Source organism: Nilaparvata lugens, chromosome 5 (genome assembly GCF_014356525.2).
Source record: "Nilaparvata lugens isolate BPH chromosome 5, ASM1435652v1, whole genome shotgun sequence".
Taxonomy (NCBI): Eukaryota; Metazoa; Arthropoda; class Insecta; order Hemiptera; family Delphacidae; genus Nilaparvata; species Nilaparvata lugens.
In genome coordinates, this window is record NC_052508.1 from 69,882,043 (window position 1) to 69,904,358 (window position 22,316).

At 34.9% G+C, this 22,316-nt stretch overlaps 1 protein-coding gene across 1 annotated transcript in view; it reads left to right on the plus strand.

The window, feature by feature from the left end:
* The window catches only part of LOC111053980 (splicing factor 3B subunit 3), a 53,872-nt gene that overhangs the window by 6,697 nt on the left and 24,859 nt on the right, over window positions 1-22,316 (plus strand). Inside the window, exons 4-8 of the mRNA XM_039429188.1 lie at window positions 3,247-3,504; window positions 5,731-5,978; window positions 8,100-8,278; window positions 10,468-10,632; window positions 19,403-19,554. Coding sequence (XP_039285122.1) covers window positions 3,247-3,504; window positions 5,731-5,978; window positions 8,100-8,278; window positions 10,468-10,632; window positions 19,403-19,554 — 1,002 coding nt within the window. The remainder of the gene's footprint in view (window positions 1-3,246; window positions 3,505-5,730; window positions 5,979-8,099; window positions 8,279-10,467; window positions 10,633-19,402; window positions 19,555-22,316) is intronic.

A 22,316-nucleotide genomic window follows, 5' to 3' on the forward strand; every position in this document is an offset into this window, starting at 1 on the left:
ACCCAAGTTGCTGATATCCACGAAAGTGACATTTCTAAAATGCTTACACAAGTTCAAGTTCTCCTTGTTTGCCCTCCGAATTTCCTTGTTGACTACAGACCATCGTGGAAGATCATGCCTGTGAGGCACAGAAAACACAATCACTTTGCCAGCCCTCCGGTTTTGCAGATCACGCAGTTTATTTCTCAGAGCAGAATGCAGCTCTTCTCTCTCATTGCAGGCTATGTCATTTGAGCCAGCCAAGTAGACATTGACATCATTGTCGTTCAGTTGACCAGACTCCTCCACAGCATCCCTGAAGCGAGCTCCTGGTTTGATCATGGCCGTGAAGTTATTATTGTCACCCTTGTAGCTCCTGTGAACATCCCTGCCTTGGCTGTCAGCATATAAACGAACATTACACGACATCTTTCTTCGTGATTGCTTTACAGCAGAAGGTGTTGAATTTTCTTTTTGAATAATAGTTTGTTTCCGAACATCTTCCCTGGCAGGTTGCATGTCATGCGAATCATTACTCTCGAATATGGAAAATCTGTTCTTAGTCGGTATTGTCAGGTTAGAGTCACACTTCTTTGGTTTGGCAGTGTGTCTGGGTAAAACAAACTCGGTCCCGGAATTAAAATTTGTCGATTTATTTGTGGAAGAAAGTTTCTCACAGTCAGTTCGGAGTAGATCGATTATTGTATCCTTGTCTTGTACTTCTTTTTTCAATACAAGCAGACTCATTTTAAACTCTTCAATTTCCATCTTCAAAGATTTGATTTCACCCTCCGCTACCTCTTCACATTGCAATGACTCCTCGAAATCAATTCGTCTCTTGTTCTTTTCTGACTCAATGGATTTTACTAATAATTTATTTTCTTCAAGTATATTAGCTACAGAAACTTGCTTCGTGTTCTAGTCATTTTTATTTCTTATAAGCCTTAGTGAAAAATGAGAATGGGAATTTAGAAAGGGCGTGGAAATGCCTAGAGAGCTATCAAGGCAGGAAGTGATAGGGTAGCTCCTGTAATAAGGAAAATGGATTAAGTATAGGAGTTTCACTAATATTAGAGCAGCCAATGATAATTATTATTATTCCGAAGTATTGCACTACGTTGTTACTAAACCAAAATAAGAATGAAAGTGATGCACTTGAAGAGCTATGAAATTGAATTTGGCGCGGCTTATAGACTGCTTATGGTTTCACAGCTGTTTTCAAATAGCACAGTTAAACAATAATAACAAACAATGATAACATCAGACTCTGTCAAACAATTCCAATCAAGCAGGCTATGCACACTTTGACAAGAAGTATCGTAGCTAAGGACGCCTTTCAGTTGCTAAGGACGACCACTTTGACAAGTGAAAAGTCGTCGAAGATTAGATAGAGACTTCTCTTTTTTCTCACTTTAATCCACGGTTCTCTCACTCCAATACTTCGGTTGATTACAAGTTCAAGCAATGTAACTGTCTAACCTCTAGCCCTTTCACGAAAAAGAAGAAACTAAAAATCAACCATAACTTCCTTATACTCACAGCTCCAGCAGAATTAGGTGAGATAAGTGACACTCACACTTACAGGAACTCAACACAACTAATATAATATTATTTAAACGTGAGTAAACACTGATATTATTTGAAAATTTGAAGAGCTACAGAATCACGTCTAGTCACACCGAGCGCTCGGCTCAACTTCTATTTTCATGGTATTCTTCATGGTATTGTTGATCTAGTAAAACAAAAATTTTCTGAAAATATCAATTTTTGAAAAAGTTATTCAATTAACCAAAAATAACTAACTAATATTTATTTCTGTTTATTTTCAGTAAATTGAATAACTATCTTAAAAATTAATATTTTCAGAAAATTTTTGTTTCAATAGATAAGCAATATCATGAAGAATATCCTCAAAATATCATTGATTTATCTCTTACAGAATTTGGAATGTTCTGTCCCAAAAATTTAATTTTTGGGCGCTCATATCTCAAAAAGTAATGATCAGAATTTTTTTTCCTGAGAAAACTTTTCCATTTTGATAGCTTGATGATATACAAATCGAAAAACTCTGAAAAGTATCACGAGTAGAAAGTTCATTTTTAGCCTTTGCACAGCCTTGATTGGGGACAAGCTCTATAATTTCTAATTTCTTGATTATGAGGTAAGACGTCCTATTGGGTGTATTTCGTTTAGTCCAGGTGCTCGAGTAGTCTAGGTGTTCGATTACCCCAGGTTGGACTTCTCCAATTAGACCAGGACCTGGTCTAAATGTACACCTCGGCTATACGAGACGGAATGCTTCGATTACACCAGGTCGTCTAAACGAAACCTGGTCCAATCGAGAACAGGACCTGGTGTAATCGAACTACTGAGTTAATCGAAGCATTCCGTATAGTTTAGCCCTGTCACTTTTAGAACAGGTTTCGTTTAGACCACCTGGTGTAATTGAAGTACTGGGTTAATCGCAGCATTCCGTCTCGTTCAGCCGAGGTGAGCAGGTGAGCGTTTAGACCAGGTTTTCAGCTTCATTGTAGAATAGGACCTTGTGTAAACGGAACCTGTTCTAATCGAGACACTCCCGTCCTATTACATGGTTATTCCTGTAAATGAACTCAACAAAAGTTATCTTCAATAACTCTATCATTTGTTTGGCTACTTGTTTTGAAAAATCAAATAAGACTGAGCCATGCTTGATTATATATCCAATATCATGATCAAAGAGCCTGGTTCCCCGGATAGAACGTGTCAAAATTTAAAAATGGTGTAATAACCGAAACCGGTCTTTCTAATTATCAATAAATCAGTGGTTTTTTGACAATTTCTTAGTCTTTTTCATTCAAAATTTAAAAACTCAATTTATTTGGATGGCGGCCTCACAGATTCTTGTCGATGCCTTCTTTGAGGGTAGCTGATCCAGGTTTATTAATGTGATACTAATTGTTCATTCTCGTTTAAACTGATCAATTATATTTTATTAAGCAAGGAATCTTTTTTTTTCAATAATTTCATAATGAATTTTCATTATTAAGATGGAATATTTTGTTAATTATTAATTCTACATTGATGAGAGCCGAACTGGCAACAGAGCAAAGCGAGAGAGATAGCGTTATCCGCTTTGTTGAATGACAGACAAGGATAACAATATTGCTAATCAAACACTGCCATAATAACTTGGTTCCCTCTATAGTAGCCAGTAGTCAATTGCTGGTAGACAGTTATTGATAGATTTCCAGTTTCTTATACACCAATTTTTCTTGAATTTTGTAGGAAGCCGACACAGACACAACTGGTGAAGCCGTCCACAAAACCCAGCAGACCCTCACCTTCTACGAGCTGGATCTGGGAGCCAACAACGTGGTTCGCAAGTACTCTGAACCGTTGGAGGAGCACGCCAACTTTCTGATATCGGTGCCGGGAAGCGGCAATGACAGCTCCAGTGGTGTCCTCATCTGCTCCGAGAACTATCTCACCTACAAGAATCTCGGAGACCAGCATGACGTCAGGTGTCCCATTCCTAGGAGAAGGGTGAGCAGAATATTTTTAGTCTCAATTTTTATATTAGTTTCGTTCAATCTAATAAACTGTTCCGCCAATTGATGGATGCTCTGCTTTCTTGTAACATATCAGAAGTAAAGTAATATATGGATTTGAAAATAGATTCCAATCAAGTTTGTTAATGGAAGAAATATTGTATTTTCAGTATTGAGATGTCCAATGGTAACACTGTTGACTGGATATCAAGGCCCATTAGGGTACGTTTATGTCGGAGCTGTGATAAACGATCCTAGCAACGATGAGAGAAGCGATGCTAGTAGGGAGTAGCGCTCAGCTTCTATCGACTGTTCATGCCGACAGTCGTGCTTAAAGCTTGATTCGTGAGTTCATGTATTGAAAAACCAATTTGTGTATGCTATAATGAGTGATTCTGATGAAGATTTTATTTTTGCATCGAATACAGTAAAGCATCACTTACTAGTTTGTAGAGAACGTGAATATTATGCACATCCTATCAATGTGGAGAGGAATGTATTTGGGGAGTATCATCATTTGTATGAAGATTTAAGACAGCATCCAAAAAATTTTTTTGACTATATGAGAATGTAAATAGAAACTTTCGACTACATTTTGACGAGAGTTTCCAATAATCTCCAAAAGGACTGGAATAATTATCACATAAGTCCTATCATGACAGAGGAGCGATTAATGCTAACATTAAGGTGAGTAGGTTTATACAAAAAAGTTATATTCTTTAATAAAATAGAAACAATTGAATTTATTCTTGAAATGCATACATCAAGGTCTATATTATGCTTCATTATTATCATTGACAATGAGATAGAATTTTGTAATTGAATAAGAAATAGTTTAATAAAGTAAAGAAAATGTCACTTGCTTACGAAACTCCACATATAAATCCACGCGAATCATGAAAAAATATTGGTCCATGTTTGTACTTTGTAGTCTACAACTCGATACTAGCTTCGAAAATGGACCGAGCCATTATCGACGCTCTTATCGATGGTCAGGACCCAAGATCGATTTTCATCGCAGCTCCGACATAAACAGGCCTATTAGAAAGCACGTTGGTATTATCTACGCGTTGCTAGAATCGCAGCTTTTATCATTAATCGCAGCTCCGACATAAACATACCCTTACAGTCACACGATATGTAGTAGGACTAATTTACCTATTTGAAAATTAAAAAATGAAAGTACCATTTTTTGAAGTTTCATTTTATTACATGTTTCGACGTATTGATGCCATTTCCCTTTAACGGCATTAGTGTTTCGAAACATGTTTTGAGTAATAAATTAAGTTTTTGAAAAAAGGTAGTTTGAATTTTCAATTGTTAGATAAATACGAGTAACCCTCATCAAAATAGCTAATTTACTTAGTATGATCAATCGGGATCTCGTACTCTAGTTTGTACAAAACTCGAAATGCAGCATTTTCCTTGGAGACAGTGTTGCCAGATTTCTCAGAAAACATGTTAGCTAATTGTGTGTGAGAAAGAGCGAAAAATAGAGCTTAGGTAATTTTTATAGAATGAGCAAACGGAAACAGTGTGTTCCTATTATGTTGAGAAATAACTTGGCCATAAAGCTCCTGGTACAAACTGAGGTGTGCATGTACGTACTTTAGATAGTGACTAGAAATAGACTGAACTAATATTACCTAATATTATAGGCCAAACTGTATTTATATAGACTATAGGTATCCTATATAATTATTTGAAATGTTATATTGTATAAAGCTGTGAATAACAAATAGTGAATAGGTTTTTGATTTTGTATTCAAATTTTTTAAATAAGTGCAATATTTCTAAAGTTTTTAATTTATTGTGATTCATTTAGAGTATAAAATCAACCTTCAAAATTCAAAATTTTAAATCATCATTTCTGGACCGAAAATCAAGTGACGAAGCAGTGTATGACTATATAACCTTATCTTTTGGACAACATTAACATTTTATCAAAATTTTTGGAGAGAAATAGTACAGGCTTAGCCTAGTTTTTCCTCCAATGTCATAATTGTATTATGATTATAGTATTTTATACAATAAATAAATAAAATAAAAATAAATATTTGGACTGGTTCTGCATTCGTGTTGAGTAGTGTAGTATTCCAATTTTATTAGCCTCATTGGTTCTTGAGCTATAAAGAATCTCTCTACCTGGAAGCTGATTAAGCCAATATAATAATTTATTTCTCATAATTTGTTTTCATTAATGCTTATTTTTTGTTTTCAGAACGACCTTGACGATCCAGAGCGCGGTATGATTTTCGTGTGTTCGGCCACTCACAAGACACGATCGATGTTCTTCTTCCTGGTGCAAACCGAGCAGGGGGACATCTTCAAAGTGACACTGGAAATCGATCCGGAGATTGGCATGGTGTCCGAAATCAAGTTGAAATACTTCGATACGGTTCCTGTGGCTGCAGCCATGTGTGTCTTGAAGACTGGATTCCTTTTTGTTGCTTCTGAAGCTGGAAATCAGTAAGTAGCTGATTATCTAATGAATAAGTAATATATTTTGTATATAAATTTTAGTTGATTATTTTAGTGGAGAAATGAAAACTGTTTTTATAAGGAATCTTGTTGAATATGCGATACGAATATTTCTAAATTTGTTTACCTAGTTGTTTGCACTCATCTTAGTCACTTCCCAACTTCTATATACATTCTATCCTAGTAGATGATTTTTGTGAAGAAAGATGAACTGTTTTTGTAAAGGTGCGTACCTACAGATATACGCGAACATGAGCAATTCACTTTCAATCAGCCGACTATATCTGTATTTTTACAGAAACGGTAAGATATAGATATAAAAAGCTTGGCATCAGCTGATTAAAAGTGAATTGCTCATGTTCGCGGCGCGTAAATCTGTACGCACCTTAAGAAATCTTGTTGAATCTTTGATAATAATTTTTGTAAATATGTTTCACCTACTTGTTTGTACTTATTATAGGCACTTCCTTACTCTTTCAAGTATTATTCAATGATTTTTAATTTGAGCTGAATTTTGAGATCATTACTATATTCAATTATGGTCATCTTTTCAGGAGTTTCTCATAGAATTTCTGAGTATTAAAGCAAAATTTTTCAGTATTATCCTTAAGTGTTAGCCGCCAAGTAATTTTTTATTGTCTGCTGATGAATTGAAGCAATAATAGCAAATTTCTCCCTCTTTTTTTGAAAGTGATGCTCACCAAAGGTTTAGACTTGTGCTTGGGTAGTAAGAGGATGATGAATGGGTCTACAGCTTTAAGTTTCAGATTCTAAGCGAGGACTCTAGCCACTGTGTTAACGGCAGTAGTCTATTACTGTGTATTACTGTAGACAGTAATACCAGTATTACCATAACAGTATCACCAGTCGACAATAGCCTACAATAATACTGTGTACAGTAATAGACTACAGCCGTCAGTGGCTAGACACCAGACCTGAGCCAGCCAGGTCACTCGAATATTATTATTATTATTAGTGGCTTGAGACATCGCTTAAGATTTGTACCTTTAGATTCTCAGATTTATCAGATATAGCAGGGTTGTGTGGCAGAGAGGATCTGGAGTCCTAACTCCGCCCTTAATAAAGGCAATCAATCAATTTTTCTGACTTTTTAAATATTTTTTTAAAGAGCACCAAATGATGTATCATTATTATATCCGTGTTTCATTTGAGAACCTGTGATGTAAAAGCTATCAACTCATGGGCTCTTTAGCTAATATCATATGAATTTTCGTATCTTATTCTACTCCACTCTGCTAATTATGAATAAATTTTCATATGAAATTTTAAAATGTTTTCTTTCAAGGGCACCAAATGATGTATCATTATTATATCCGTGTTTCATTTGAGAAGCTGTGATGTAAATACTAAAACTGATGGATTGTTGAGCCGATGAAACACTAGAACTTTTCGTATCTTGTTCTCCTCTCTGTCAATTTGTTATTATTTTTCATCTGATCTTTTCAAGACAAAATGATGTATCATTATTATATCCGTGTTTCATTTGAGAAGCTGTGATGTAAATACTAGAACTGATGGATTGTTGAGCCGATGAAACACTAAAAATTTTCGTATCCTGGACTCCTCCTCTCTGTCAATTTGTTATTATTTTTCATTTGATCTTTTCAAGACAAAATGATGTATCATTATTATATCCGTGTTTCATTTGAGAAGCTGTGATGTAAATACTAAAACTGATGGATTGTTGAGCCGATGAAACACTAGAACTTTTCGTATCTTGTTCTCCTCTCTGTTAATTTATTATTTTTCATCTGATTTTTTTCAAGATCACCAAATGATGTATCATTGTTGTTGTAACCGTGTTTCATTTGAGAAGCTGTGATGTAGGCTAAATACTAAAACTGATGGATTGTTTAGCTGATAACACATGAACTTTTCCTATCTTGTTCTCCTTTTCTCTGTTAATTATTTATTTTTTCATCTGATTTTTTAAGATCAACAAATGATGTATCATTGTTATATCCGTGTTTCATTTGAGAACCTGTGATGTAAAAGCTACAACTGATGAATTCTTGAGCTGATAACACAATAATTTTCTATCTTGTTCTGCTCTACTCTGCTAATTAGTTTTAATTAATTCTTTTTCAGCTACTTGTATCAGATAGCTCATCTTGGAGACGACGATGATGAGTTGGAATTCAGCTCGGCTATGCCTCTTGAAGAGGGTGACACCTTCTTCTTCGCACCTCGTGCTCTCAGAAACCTTGTTCCGGTCGATGAGCTGGATTCGCTGTCACCCATACTTGATTGCCATGTGGCTAACCTCAGTAAGTAATATTGACTCAGGGTGAGTTTCACCAAATTCACGTTAACGCTTCGTTTAGTAATCTCCAATTAAATGTAACTATAACTTTAACGAACGATTAAGAAATTTGATTTCACCAAAGAAAACTAATGCTACGTTATTATTGAACGATTAGAGAGGATCAAGGTGGCAGTGAGCCGCCATGACACTTGTTCCACGTTGTAAGCATCTTAGACCAGTTATAGAATAGACACGGCCTATTGTATATTCATACTGAAAGTCGATGAAGCCAACATCTACTGCCATATCTCCAAATCGTGACGTCAGCATCAGATAGAAAACTTCTGTAGAGTTTGTTTACATTGTTTTCCATAGCAGATTGTGTCTATTTTAGCGGGAGCGTAGCTGGAGTTTATCATTTTTATGAATAATAATTTACATCCTTCTGAAATAAGACACAATCTGAAAGTTTTCTATTCGATGATGACGTCACGATTTGGAGATATGGCAGTAGATGTTGGCTTCAGAGGCTAGACTTCCCAGCGTGTCTATTCTATAACTGGTCTAAGGTAAGCATGTAAAACCTAACTTAGAAAATCCAACTAGATTCCGAAACTACGACTTTTGTTTACCTAATTGAGTAGAGATTAGCCTACAGATTTTAGTGATTTATAATATTCATAGTGCAGTTTTTTTAGTTGTATAATTCAATAAATTTAAATTTGGCTATAGTGTTTTAATAACTTTTCTATTAATCGTTTTTTCCTTGTAAATAATAGTTTTAGTTAGGCCTTATCAAATTTCAAAAGCTACAGGATGCCTTTAAGCCATTCTGTCGATGTTGGGTTGCCTAAAGCTATCAAAAGAAAAAGGGATCCAACATTCACGAACAGTGAGAAAAAAACGCATTTAATCAATCTTATTGAGAATTGATCCAATTTTGTCAGTTAAGGTCTAACTATAGTTTACGCTTTCTCTAACGGCGCGTTTAGTTCCTAGTGAAACCGGGCCTTAGAAATTAGTCGACAACTATCTGTGATACCTACAATATCAACAAATATACAGAATGTCCCACGAAAGGTTTAACAGCCGAACAGTCAAATACCATACATTCTACATTTAATTTGCTACAAAAATGTCTAGAAGAATTTTTTGTGTCGACCTCAGTTTTCTGGATATATCGATTTCCCGATATTTTTGAAAAACGTCAATACTCAAAATCATCTCTCAAAATCTAATTTTATGGGTATGATTGGATAGAGAATGGAATTTCCAGTGAGATTCATATAATGTTTCTTTTTGACGTTTTTGAACTTATGAGCACTCAAAGTTGAAAAAAATGCATTCGTCGAGTTCAAACAATTCGAACGCTCATAAAAAGTTCAGAAACGTTAAAAGAGAGAACAAATTTTATGAATCTTACTGGAAATTTCTTCCTTTTTTGCTTTTCAGTCAAGTCTGCTTTCCGTTTGGCTGATAGGGTTTGCGTTTGGGAATCAGTTGCTAATCAGCCAATCGGAGAGCTTCCTGTCCAGCCGACTCGCCTATAAAACGCTTCGTATGTCTTATCCCTTATTCGTGTTCTCAAGGTCTGCAGGTGATAATAAGAGCCACTTTATGCATAATGCTCAAATCATGATGATCATTTTTCATATCCGTGTTTCATCCAAGACTATGCGATTAGGTTTTACAATTTTAGTATTTGCATTATGAACCGAATGCATCCAATATGCTCTAATCATGTTAGAAGCTTACAATAATGAGGTCCACGTTATAATGGCAGTGTTTGATTAGCAATGGTATTGCAATCCTTGTCTATCATCCAACAAAGCGGATGGCGCTATCTCTTTCTCGCTTAGCTCTGTTGCCAGATCGTCTTTTAACAATGTCAAATTAATAATTAGTTTACAAAATTTTTCATTTTTATTATGAAAATTCATTAAGAAATTATTGAAAAATATTATTTCTTGCTTAATAAATAATAATTTATTATTTTGAACGAGAATGAACCGTTAATAGGCTATTACATCAATAAACCTGTATCAGCTACCGTCTATAGAAGGCATTTACATGATTGAGGATCGGCAACGTTGTTCTCCTATCTTTCTCCACTACCATTATAACATGGACTTCACTATAATATTGTTTCTATCTTTGTCTAACCTATCAAGAAAGCTCACTAATAACTGTTTCTATCTTTGTCTAACATAGCAAAAGACGACAGAGACGACAGTCCCCAGCTGTACATGGCGTGCGGAAGGGGTCCTAGATCCTCGCTCAGGGTCCTCAGGCACGGATTGGAGGTGACCGAAATGGCCGTCTCGGAACTTCCCGGTAATCCGAACGCTGTCTGGACTGTCAAACGAAGAGCTGATGGTTAGTACACTTGTTCTCATCTATTGTCGATTTCAACGCTTTTTCTAGACTCAGTTTTGAGTACACCTGTTTTATTTTCAATTCACCTATTGTGAATTTATTGAGCAGTTTTCTCTAGACCTAAGGCTCAGTACACCTATTGGGCACGGTCTGGGAACACGATAAAGTGGTAAATTGTTCTAATTCCAGTGGTGAATTGTTCAATCACGTGACTAGTGCAAAATGTTCCCATGGAACGCCATTTCAAAATCGTTGGTTTAAGCTTTTGGCGCGCACTCATGAAGTTTATTTACACCAAAATGTGTCGTTTACTAGCTGGGTAAATGAACAAAATGCTGTTTTACAAACTTGCCGTCTAGAAAATTGTGCATTTCATTCATTCCATTCCTCTCAAATTTTCTATAGAGAAAAATTCATTTAACGAATGGTTATCAAACATCATTTTGTTGGTTATTCTATGGCTATGTTATGGTAAACAAAAAAGCTATCAGCGCATGCGCAGAGAAGCAAGCAGACTTCAATTCAATCGACCAATGAGAGCTCTGAAAGTTTGAACTGTCACAATTTACCAGGCTTTGACTGTGACGCAGGAACCTGGACTGGTTTCTGGTACAGAATTTGTCAAAATTCTTCCCATGGGACGCGGAACGTTTTACCTGGTAGATTGTGAATCGGACAATTCACCACATTCTATGTTCCCAGAACGGGCTCAATGTGAATTGAAAAGTTTTCTCTATAGTGAGTTCCACATTATAATGGCAGTATTTGATTATCATTGGTGCTGCTATCCTTGTCTATCATTCGACAAAGCAGATAGCGCTATCCTCTAACACCTCCGCACTGTTTCCAGATTGATTTTCAAGAATTTAGAATTATAATTGACCTTATTAACAAAATATTCAATCTCAATTATACAAATTTATCATATAATCATTGAAAAGTATATTTTATTGACGAATAAAATATGATACATCATTTTAAACAAGAATGAACAGTTTAAAATATTACAATAGATGTATCGTCATGGTTTCAACTATCCTCTATTGAAGGCAGTGGCAATGCAGAGAATTGTCAACACTGTTCTGGTATATTTCCTCACTGCCATTATAACGTGTACCCTCACAATAGACCATTGTGGTGGAAGTTAACTGCTTGTATTCTCTTTCTTTCAGTTGAAATTTTTCTATTACTGTTTGTAATGCGCACTTGAACTGGCGTTTTCTTCACTGAACCAACGCAACCTATCCTCATATATACACAAATATTTTTGAAGTTTGTGTTATGAATCCCTTGATTCTTGATGAATTAATGGTACACCAAGTTTTAACCAAGTGTTAACACCAAGTGTAACTTTCCGAGAATATAAGTGAGATTTTATTCTTATCCGAGATATGGCGTTACAGCATTAAAATTTATCATTCTAAAAGTTGAAGCACTTATTTCATATTTGGAAAAATACGTAACCTCACTTATTCTTGATTGTATTTACCACTCGCAAATGACAGTTTTCACACTTACCGTTCCGGGACGGCACGACACGACAGGCAGGGTGAGCACTTTTTCATATCAGAATAGTTTACACTACGTCTGGGGTCTGGATTTGACGTCATCGTTCAACGAATACAAATCTATGGAAATGTATTGATTATCGATGTATTGATTTGTTCTTCGTATTATTATAATTAATTGTGATTTTTTTTCAATCCAGATGTAGTTTACACTACGTCTGGATCTGACGTCATCGTTCAACGAATACAAATCTATGGAGATGCATATTGATTATCGATGTATCGATTTGTTCTTGGTATTATTATAATTAATTGTTCAGATTTTTTTGATTACATTTGACAATTTTTAACTTGAGGAAACGGTACTTCAGTCCTGATTTAGAACAGTCCTGAACTTTCAAAGGACAAAAACTACGAAATTATTTAGCAAATTTTACATCTCTGCCTCTGCTCCAAGCTAGTAACTGTCGACTACATCCCGATATCTATGAACATGTAGGCCTATTTTGTTTAAAATTAAATGCAAGAAGATAACTCACATATTTTGTGAAAAAAATATTAAAGTGTAAGGTTTGACAAACACAGAAAAATTAGTTCAGATTGAAGCTGATTATATTTGCATGTTGTTTCCACTTCGTGTGCCCTTAATTTGTCTTCAAATTCTTGTAAAGTACTGGTGAATAGCATTATTAACGCGGTTATAGATAGCTAATAAGCTTATACATACAGGAACATCAGTTATAGATTGTTGATTGTAATAATGAAATTGATCAAATCGATATAATTAATATAATATTTACATCTAGATAGATAAATATTCGTTGAACATTAATGACGTCAAATCTAGACGTAGCGTAAACTATCCTGATATGAAAAAGTGCTCATCGACATGCTGGAAGCACTTCTTCGGTTTGCTGATTCTCAAATAATCAGCCAATTGGAGAGCTTCCTTCGAACAGCCAATCAGCCAATTAAAGAGCTTCCTTCGAACAGCCAATCGAAGAGCACGGCACGACACGACTGGGCAAGAAGCTCTTCGATTGGCTGAGAGATTACTGCCCTGTCGTGTGGTGCCATGATAGTGATCTGTGGGAATCCGTCTTAAGATATTCTGTTATGAGTTATCGGGTTAACGAATCCAAGGTGAGTAAGTCTGCTTAGCTCGAATTTTGGTTGGCTTGGTGAGCTCCAAATTAGGGTCAAAATGAACAGTGATGCTATTAATTCAACGTGTAGTCTGCTTCAAGCTTACAACGCCGATTGAATAAAAGCTAGAATCTAGTGACTAACAACTAGTCATTAGTTCTAGCTATTCTGATACGATTGTACAGCTGTTTCGACTCCTAGCATTTGCTTGAAAATCAAATTAAGGCTTTTTGAAGAAAGGCTTCTCTGATTGGTTCTCATGGAATTCAATCATGATTAAAGGTTAACAAACTTTTGTGCAACCTGCTCTGATTAATTCTGATACGATTTTACAGCTGTTCCGACTTCTAGCATTTGCTTGAAAATCAAATTAATGCTTTTTGAAAAGAAGGCTTCTCTGATTGGTTCTCGTGGAATTCAATCACGATTAAAGGTTAACAAGCTTTTGTGCAACCTGCTCTGATTAATTTTGATACGATTTTACAGCTGTTCCGACTTCTAGCATTTCCTTGAGAATCAAATGATTTTTTTGAAAAGAAGGCTTCTCTGATTGGTTCTCGTGGAATTCAATCACGATTAAAATTTAACAGGCTTTTGTGCAACCGGCACTTAGAATTAGCAATTGCTAGCTTTTGTTCAATCGACCTGTTGTATCTGATTATTTAAACTAATCTGACAATATTTTTATCGTTGTTGAATATTGTCACCGTGTTGTAAATGGAAAATTTCCAATAGTTGAATTATAGTACCATAATGAAAGTCACTGTTGCAGCCTCTATTTATAAATTGTACTGCACCTGACAGATTTGGTCTTAGATATTGTTGAGTGAAACATATCTTACAACTCTTATAAGAAATTCAAATTTTATTTTCCATCCATCAAGATTTCCTGCTATTAAAAGCTTCATGTTTGTAAAGATTCTATTTTTTTCATCCTTCAAGTCTTGATTTTGGACTCGAATTATTTGCATCACTGTTTGTTTTGACATATAGGTGCTTGAAGTAAACAGCAATACTAATGTTACAGCTGGTGTTAGATGGAACCTCTATCATCTATCAAACACCAGTCTGTTTTTCTTTTCTAGAATGGACGGAGACGGAAGATACAAGAGGGCGATGATCACTGATGACTTATTCTACTCATCTGCTCCTATTGTAATGGATAGGTAGGTATCAGGGCAACCTCTCAACTGCCGGAACATGAATTGCTTTTGATGTCAATACCAAACTTTCAATCTTGTCTATTATGTTGAGATTTATTCAAGATTGTGTCTATTATGATGTAGCGATTGTATAAGATTTATTCATAACATACGATAGGTAGGTATCAGAGCAACCTCTCAACTGCCGGAACATGAATTGCTTTTGATGTCAATACCAAACTTTCAATCTTGTCTATTATGTTGAGGACCCATTTATTTTACATTTAATAATAATAATATCAGGAAAACACCAACAGACCTATATAAAACCTATATATATAAAGAAAATAGATCCAAGTATGTGTTTGGGTGAAGATTATGTAGAATGGGGAATGATGGACAATGTGTTAGTTATCTTATTCAATTTTGATAATCTCTAAATTTTCCTGAAAAAGTAAGCGAGTGAATACTATTTATTCAGAGAATATTGCCTAATATTCATTCAAATGAATGAATATTAATTAAGGGAATGATGGACAATATGTTAGTAATCTTATTCAATTTTGATAATAACTACATGAATATAGGGGGGTCGATTTGAGCCTAATATTCATTCAAATGAATTAATATTAATTATGGGAATGATGGACAATATGTTAGTAATCTTATTCAATTTTGATAACTCAATTTCCTAAATAAGTAAGCGAGTGAATACTATTATTTTGTTCAATCTACATGAATATAGGGAGTCGATTTAAGCCTAATATTCAATCAAATTCAAATAATATACATGATATGATTCAATATTATACTATACATAAATATTATAATTAACATAATTAAATATAATATTGCGTCGATTTAAGCCTAATATCCATTCAAATTCGAATAATATACATGATATGATTCAATATTATACTATATATAAATATCATAATTGAAATAGTAATGTAGAAAAGCTTGCTTCTATAAAAACAAGCTGATTCAGCACTGAAATTTAGTGTAAAGTCATATTATTGAGCTATTTTACTCGTTTGAATAGATATAATAGCTTTGTTATACCTGAATTAATTTATTAAAATATAGTTTTCCACTAGATTCTGCTCATGCAAAACATACCAAGTGATGATATCAACACCTTCCGATTACTTTCATGAGTGATAACCGGTGTCCTGCAGTGCTGATGGTATATCTATTTATAAATATTTGATACACAAATTATATAAACAAATAGAAAACAAAATTCAAATTGATTTCAAAGAAGCTTCATTTAAATTTAGCGAGTCGAGAATTTTTCGAATCTAATTTGAACCTCCATGGTATAATGGAGATAATTAATGGTATAATTATGATTTTGATTTGAATCTTCTTTATTGTCAATACAATTTTACAAAACAAAAATATATCCATTTATTTTACATTTCATAATATCAGGAAAGCACCAACAGGCCCATATAAAGAAAATAGATCCACGTATGTGTTTGGGTGAAGATTATGTAGAATGTGGAATGATGGACAATTTCGATAGACATATTGATTGCATTCTGTATAATATTCTGAAACTTTTTCATATTACAGTACGCTAGTTATAAACTTTTCTGTAGTAATAGATTCGCGTTTTGAATCCTCACATGTGAATGGAAGTGGTGTCGACGGTATAACATAATTGTAGCTGGAATACTGTACATCTAAAAACCAGGGAAATGACTTGAGTATTCATTTTTAAGACGAATTTAAAGTATTTTAATCAAGTAAAAGGTAAAATAAGTGAGATGGAGTCATTGTTTGGAAGGATTTACCAGAACAATAGATTCCTTATGGTGGTGAAACAATGTTAGTTATTTCTTATGAAATTGAAACTAATCTTAATGCACATTATTATCCAGTTCATGGCTAACGGTCTCTTTGTAACAAATCAACGTTGGGGAAGAAGAGATTAAAATATTTTTATTAGATTGACGAGTGAACTGTTATGATGAGAAACTTGCTAACTTGAAATTCAACTGAAGCTATCAGAATTTCACTAACGTTTCCTTTTTAATGCTTGAATATCGGGGCACCGAGCATCGCTCGTTATTTTCATTTATTGTTAAACAGAACACAATTCTCTAAAATGATCGTGTTTATATTTTACAGCTGGTTATAATTCAGCTTATGAATTTCGGGGATGCGATGTTTTGATTTTCTACAGAATCACTCGCTCACTTTTTACCATCAACAGACGACGAAAGTCGCAGCTGTTACAGCCAAGGATGAATTATCCTTTTAATGTCGTTCAGCGAGTTTTCCCAAGGATGAGACCTAGTGCAATCGAATTTTTATATCATAAACCTCTACTATGTTCCAAATTTCCTGAAAATCGTTAAAGCCGTTTTCGAGATCCTTTGAACATGAATAACCAATAATAAAAATATCAACAGATATACAGAATTGTTCGCTTAATATTATAGGATAAGTTCATGAATATTACAAATTGTTATCATTAAAGTGTTGTTCATTATGAAAATTATCAATATATAACACGCTATTTGGAGATGAAATCAGTATGACTATTTGATTTAATATAACGAGTCAATCAGTATCATTTCATTTCACAGTAGTTTATCATAAAATAATGACTTATTATGATGTCATGGTTGAAAATCATACCATATGATGATAGCAACACCTTCTGAATACAGTAATGAGAGATAATAGGTGTCCTGCAGTACTGATGGTATAATATATACTTGTAAGAATCACATGGCAATTGAAATTTTATGAATCATGATTCTGGTAAGTGGATTACAGGCTATAGCACTACACATATATGCTGATTTGAGTGAAGATGTGTGATATACAGATAGATCTCTCTGTCAATAAAAGCCATATAAATAAATAAATGTATGTTGAGTAGAGGCAGCTAGGTATAAAATTACAATACTGAGGCTTCCACTAAATGAGATCGATGAGGTATTTTTTAAGGTGGGGGTGAGAGATGGATCAGTTTGTTCTGGGGAAGCCGGTAGTCTTGTTTCGAACAATTGCTTCACTGACCGTCTTCAGGCAGAGTGAGAGCGGAAGATGAGTCAGAGAGAAACAAAACTCTTTGTTTCTAGAAGTTATCAACTCGTCTACATATTTATTTTCTGTTCTGAATACGTTTATTCTTTCATTTGTTTCCATTATAATGTAGTGCTAGTATGCAAAGGGTCTTGCAAGACCTGACAATACATTGTCATTTGTGATAAACAATCAATAAAGCTGCTATCACTAAAGATAGACTTTCCCATTCCTGTTACTCTTTCACTGTGTTGAGTGTCAGGTTATATTTCGCGGGCTCCAGTTCTTATATGTTAATTTCGGGACCCTCTAGTTTTTCTTCGGTCCGATTTTACCAAAACGAAAACTAGGTTTAGGGTAACCGTCCACTGGAACCGTATTGAACCGATCTGTTCGGCCGTTGGATCGGACGAATCTGCCGGCCGTTAATTCGGCCGAATATGGTCGTCCATTGGAACAGTTTTCGTCAGTCTAGTTCAGTAGTAGGCTGGTTGTCAATTATTGAATTAACTACTATCATAGCCAACAAAATTTAGCAATGATTATATTGAGATTTTGAAAACTGAATAAACAAATATCCACTAAATTAGTTATTCATTATAATAATCTTATCTTAAGATCCTATTTGTTCAGCAATCTTTGTCCACAGATTCCTTTGAACATCACGACAATGATATCTTTTGTCTCGCATAACCCACAATGGAACATGCTCTTGAACCAAACTTATCAACTTTTCATTGTCCATAGTTACGACTTTATAAAACAGAACAACTTTAAAAAAACAAACAAGACTGTAAAACAATTGTAGGTTAGGAACACTTTATTGTCTCAGCTCGACTAGTTGGTTCGGTCGAATAGAGCCGGATAATCCCATTCAATTCGGATCGAAAGATTGATCGGCCGGAGACGGCCGTGCACAGCCGTATGAACCTGTTGCAATGATCGAGCATCTATTCCTTTCTATGTTGGGGGATCGGTCGGTAGTTTTCGGCCGATACTAGTTCGGACGAAAACTGTTCTAGTGGACGGCCCACCTTGAGCGAGATTAATCCTTGTATCCCATTTAATGCTTCAAGTTTCATATATTTAGTAAAATGTCTCCATTTTAAGCTTCCACCTCATTAAGTAGGGTTTACATTAGTCAAGTTTACTTGAATTCATGTTTCCAATTTAAAAATCTAATTAATCTCAAAGGCTTCTTTAATAGAAATAGAGACATTTTCAGAAATGTAGGCTTCTGAATATGAATGGTTGAAAAGGAGGAATCAACTAACTGAATACATAACGGTTGCTATGGTTGCATCACCACAGTTTCTTCTCACTCACTTTTCATGCCTTTCTTGCTTAATACTTTTCTATTTAGTTGTTTTTATACATTTAACATTGACTGACAACACTGTTTTTATCTCATTTCATATTTGTAGGTTGGATTGTACCTTCAAGATTCAAGTTGAATCCAGAAGACAAACATGTTTAACATCTACTTGAATTAACTAAACTTGAAGGGTTTACATTGGTATAGTGGATTTAAGTTCGGGAACTTGACTCAATTTGGCAAAATACATCCATCCTATACAAACTTGAATTTGGGTAGACTTAACCAATGTAAACGTCCCTTTATTATTTTCTCATAATAAACTTGAGTGTTGATAGGAAATGACGTTGGGTAATAAGGTAAGGTAGAACATCCAAAAGGATCTCTCTGCCGATAAAAGCAATATGAAAATATAAATAATTCCCTCATAAACGCTATTCAAACGGGGACCACCGTTGTATATTTTGTGAAATGTCCTTTACATTTTAAGCTTTCGCCTTTATAAATGTCATTCAACCGGAGTCGGGTCCCACAAGTTGTTGAATTATCAATATTTATAGGTGAATAGTTGATCAATAACAACCAGTTTTTGATTAGAAAGAATGTGTGTGTTGCAGAGAAGTTCGATGCGTACATTATAGTGTCGTTCGTGAATGCCACCCTGGTGTTGTCGATTGGAGAGACGGTCGAGGAAGTGGCAGACTCTGGGTTCCTCGGGATCACGCCGACCCTGTCGTGTTCCGCTCTGGGCACCGATGCTGCCGTTCAGGTTGGTAGTCTCGTTTTTCATTCACAAAACTAAACATCCTATTTACAATTTCACAATGAAAATTTGGAAACGACAGGCATGCTATAATAGTGAGGTCCACACGCTATAATAGCAGTATTTTATTAACATTGGTGTTGATATCCTTGTCTATCATTCGTCAAAGCAGATAGCGCTATCCTTTTCTAGATCCACAACGTTGCCAGATTGTTTTTCAACAATGTAGAAGTAACTAAATATCGATAGTTTTTTTAGCAATGTAGGAAAAACGATCATGTCTCAATAAATTATGAAATATATATTTTCACGATGGATGAAATATATGATTGATGAAAACACTCCACTTGAATGGGCTACTTTTTTTACAAATTTTAAATAATAAAGGGTACTACAAGTTTTCATACTGTACTTATTAATATGATTGATTTATCTTAACAAGAATGAACAGTTAATATTACATCAGTATTAGCTATCTTCTATAGATGTCTATCATTCGACAAAGCAGATAGCGCTATCCTCTGCCACCTCCACACTGTTCCCAGATTGATTTTCAAGAATTTAGAATTATGGTTGACCTCATTAACAAAATATTCAATCTCAATTATAAAAATGAATCTCTTGATCCTTGATGAATTAATGGTACATCAAGTTTAAAGTGTTTTTTTAACAATGTAGAAGTAGCTAAATATCGATGGCTTTTTAACAAGAAAAAACTATCATATCTCAATTATGAAAAATATATTTTCACGATGGATGAAATATGATTGATTTATCTCAACAAGAATAAACAGTTAACCTTTCGGTAGTTGCGCTCTACTCAATTACACGTGCAGTCGCGTGTTGTATTTTTTACAACATCCAATTTTTCTCTCTGTTTACTGTCAAAACATATCAATTAATTGTATAATTACTTTTCCATTTTCTTGGATTATTTTACGCCTATGAACATTTGGATGATTACCATTTCTTAGCTCAATAAGGTACATCAAGCAAAGCCATCAATTCTGCGTTATTGGTTCGTTTACAGTCCCCGTATACAGTCTTTCCCTATCTTATGCACTGTCGCGACTAAATGGCACCTAAAGACTGAATCATTGCTCGGTTGATACTGCAACTCAGTGGAGTGATGGGGAGAAAGTTTTGAATGCATAGGTGATCATTCACTGACACCACCGCATTCAATAGTTTTGTGCAGCAAAAAAACTGACACTGTTGTACTTTTTACAACAGCGCGACTGTCGGAAGGCTAATATTATACCAATATCAGCTATCTTATAGAGATGTCTATCATTCGACAAAGCAGATAGCGCTATCCTCTGCCACCTCCGCACTGTTGCCAGATTGATTTTCAGGAATTTAGAATTATGATTGACCTCATTAACAAAATATTCAATCTCAATTATAAAAATGAATCTCTTGATCCTTGATGGATTAATGGTGCATCAAGTTTAAAGTGTTTTTTTAACAATGTAGAAGTAGCTAAATATCGATGGCTTTTTAACAAAGAAAAAACTATCATATTTCAATTATGAAAAATATACAGGGTGATTATAAAAGAACTTTACAACTTTGAAAGCACATAAATATTTATTGAAATTACTTACAGAATTGAGAAAGGTGTAATTTTGTTACAAAACACTTCAAGTTTAAGGTGTGGGTGTTATTTTGGTTCGATGTGACAGCCGTTGGTAATGCGACATACATCCCACCGATAGTCGATTTCTTGCCACACTCGTACCAGCATATCAGGCGTAACTTGTGCAACCGCAGCGATCCGAATGTGATCCGATTTCGGAGGTCATTAAGATTGTCTGGTAGAGGTGGAACATAAACCTTATCCTTAATAAACCCCACAGGAAGAAATCCATCAGTGTTTAATCCAGTGGGCGAGGTGGCCATGCAATTGGCCCTGCACGGCCAATCCAGCGGAGTTGAAAGCGAATGTCTAGAAAATCCAAAACTTCTCCATGGAAATGAGCTGGTGCACCGTCATGCTGAAAGTAAAAGGACACTTGTTCATCTTGTTCAGCATGACGGTGCACCAGCTCATTTCCACGGAGAAGTTTTAGTTTTGGAATTCTGCTTTCAACTTCGCTGGATTTACCATGCAGGGCCAATTGAATGGCTACCATGCTCACTGGAGCGATGGATTTAACACCAATGGATTTCTTCCTGTGGGATTTCATTAAGGATAAGGTTTCTGTTCCGCCTCTACCAGACAATCTTAATGACCTCCGAAATCGGATCGCTACGGTTGCACAACTTAAGCCTAATATGCTGGTACGAGTGAGGCAAGAAATCTTTCATCTGTGGGATGTAAGTCGCATTACCAACGGCTGTCACATCGAACCAAAATAACACCCACACCTTAAACTTGAAGTGTTTTGTAACAAAATTACACCTTTCTCAATTCTGTAAGTAATTTAATTTCAATAAATATTTATGTGCTTTCAAAGTTGTAAAGTTCTTTTATAATCACTCTGTATTTTCACGATGGATGAAATTTGATTGATTTATCGTAACAAGAATGAATAGTTAATATTACATCATATATACTAGTATCAGCAGCTATCCTCTAAAGATGTAGTGGCAAGACAGAGAATAGTTTCATGTTGCTAATGATGATTTATGTATTCCGTGTTTCATCTGATATTATTTGGCGAAAATATTACTTCTGAGGCAACAGAGCTATTTATACTACATCAGGTTACTACATTTGAACAATGAACATTATTTATCACAAAAACAAAGAAGACTACAGGCTT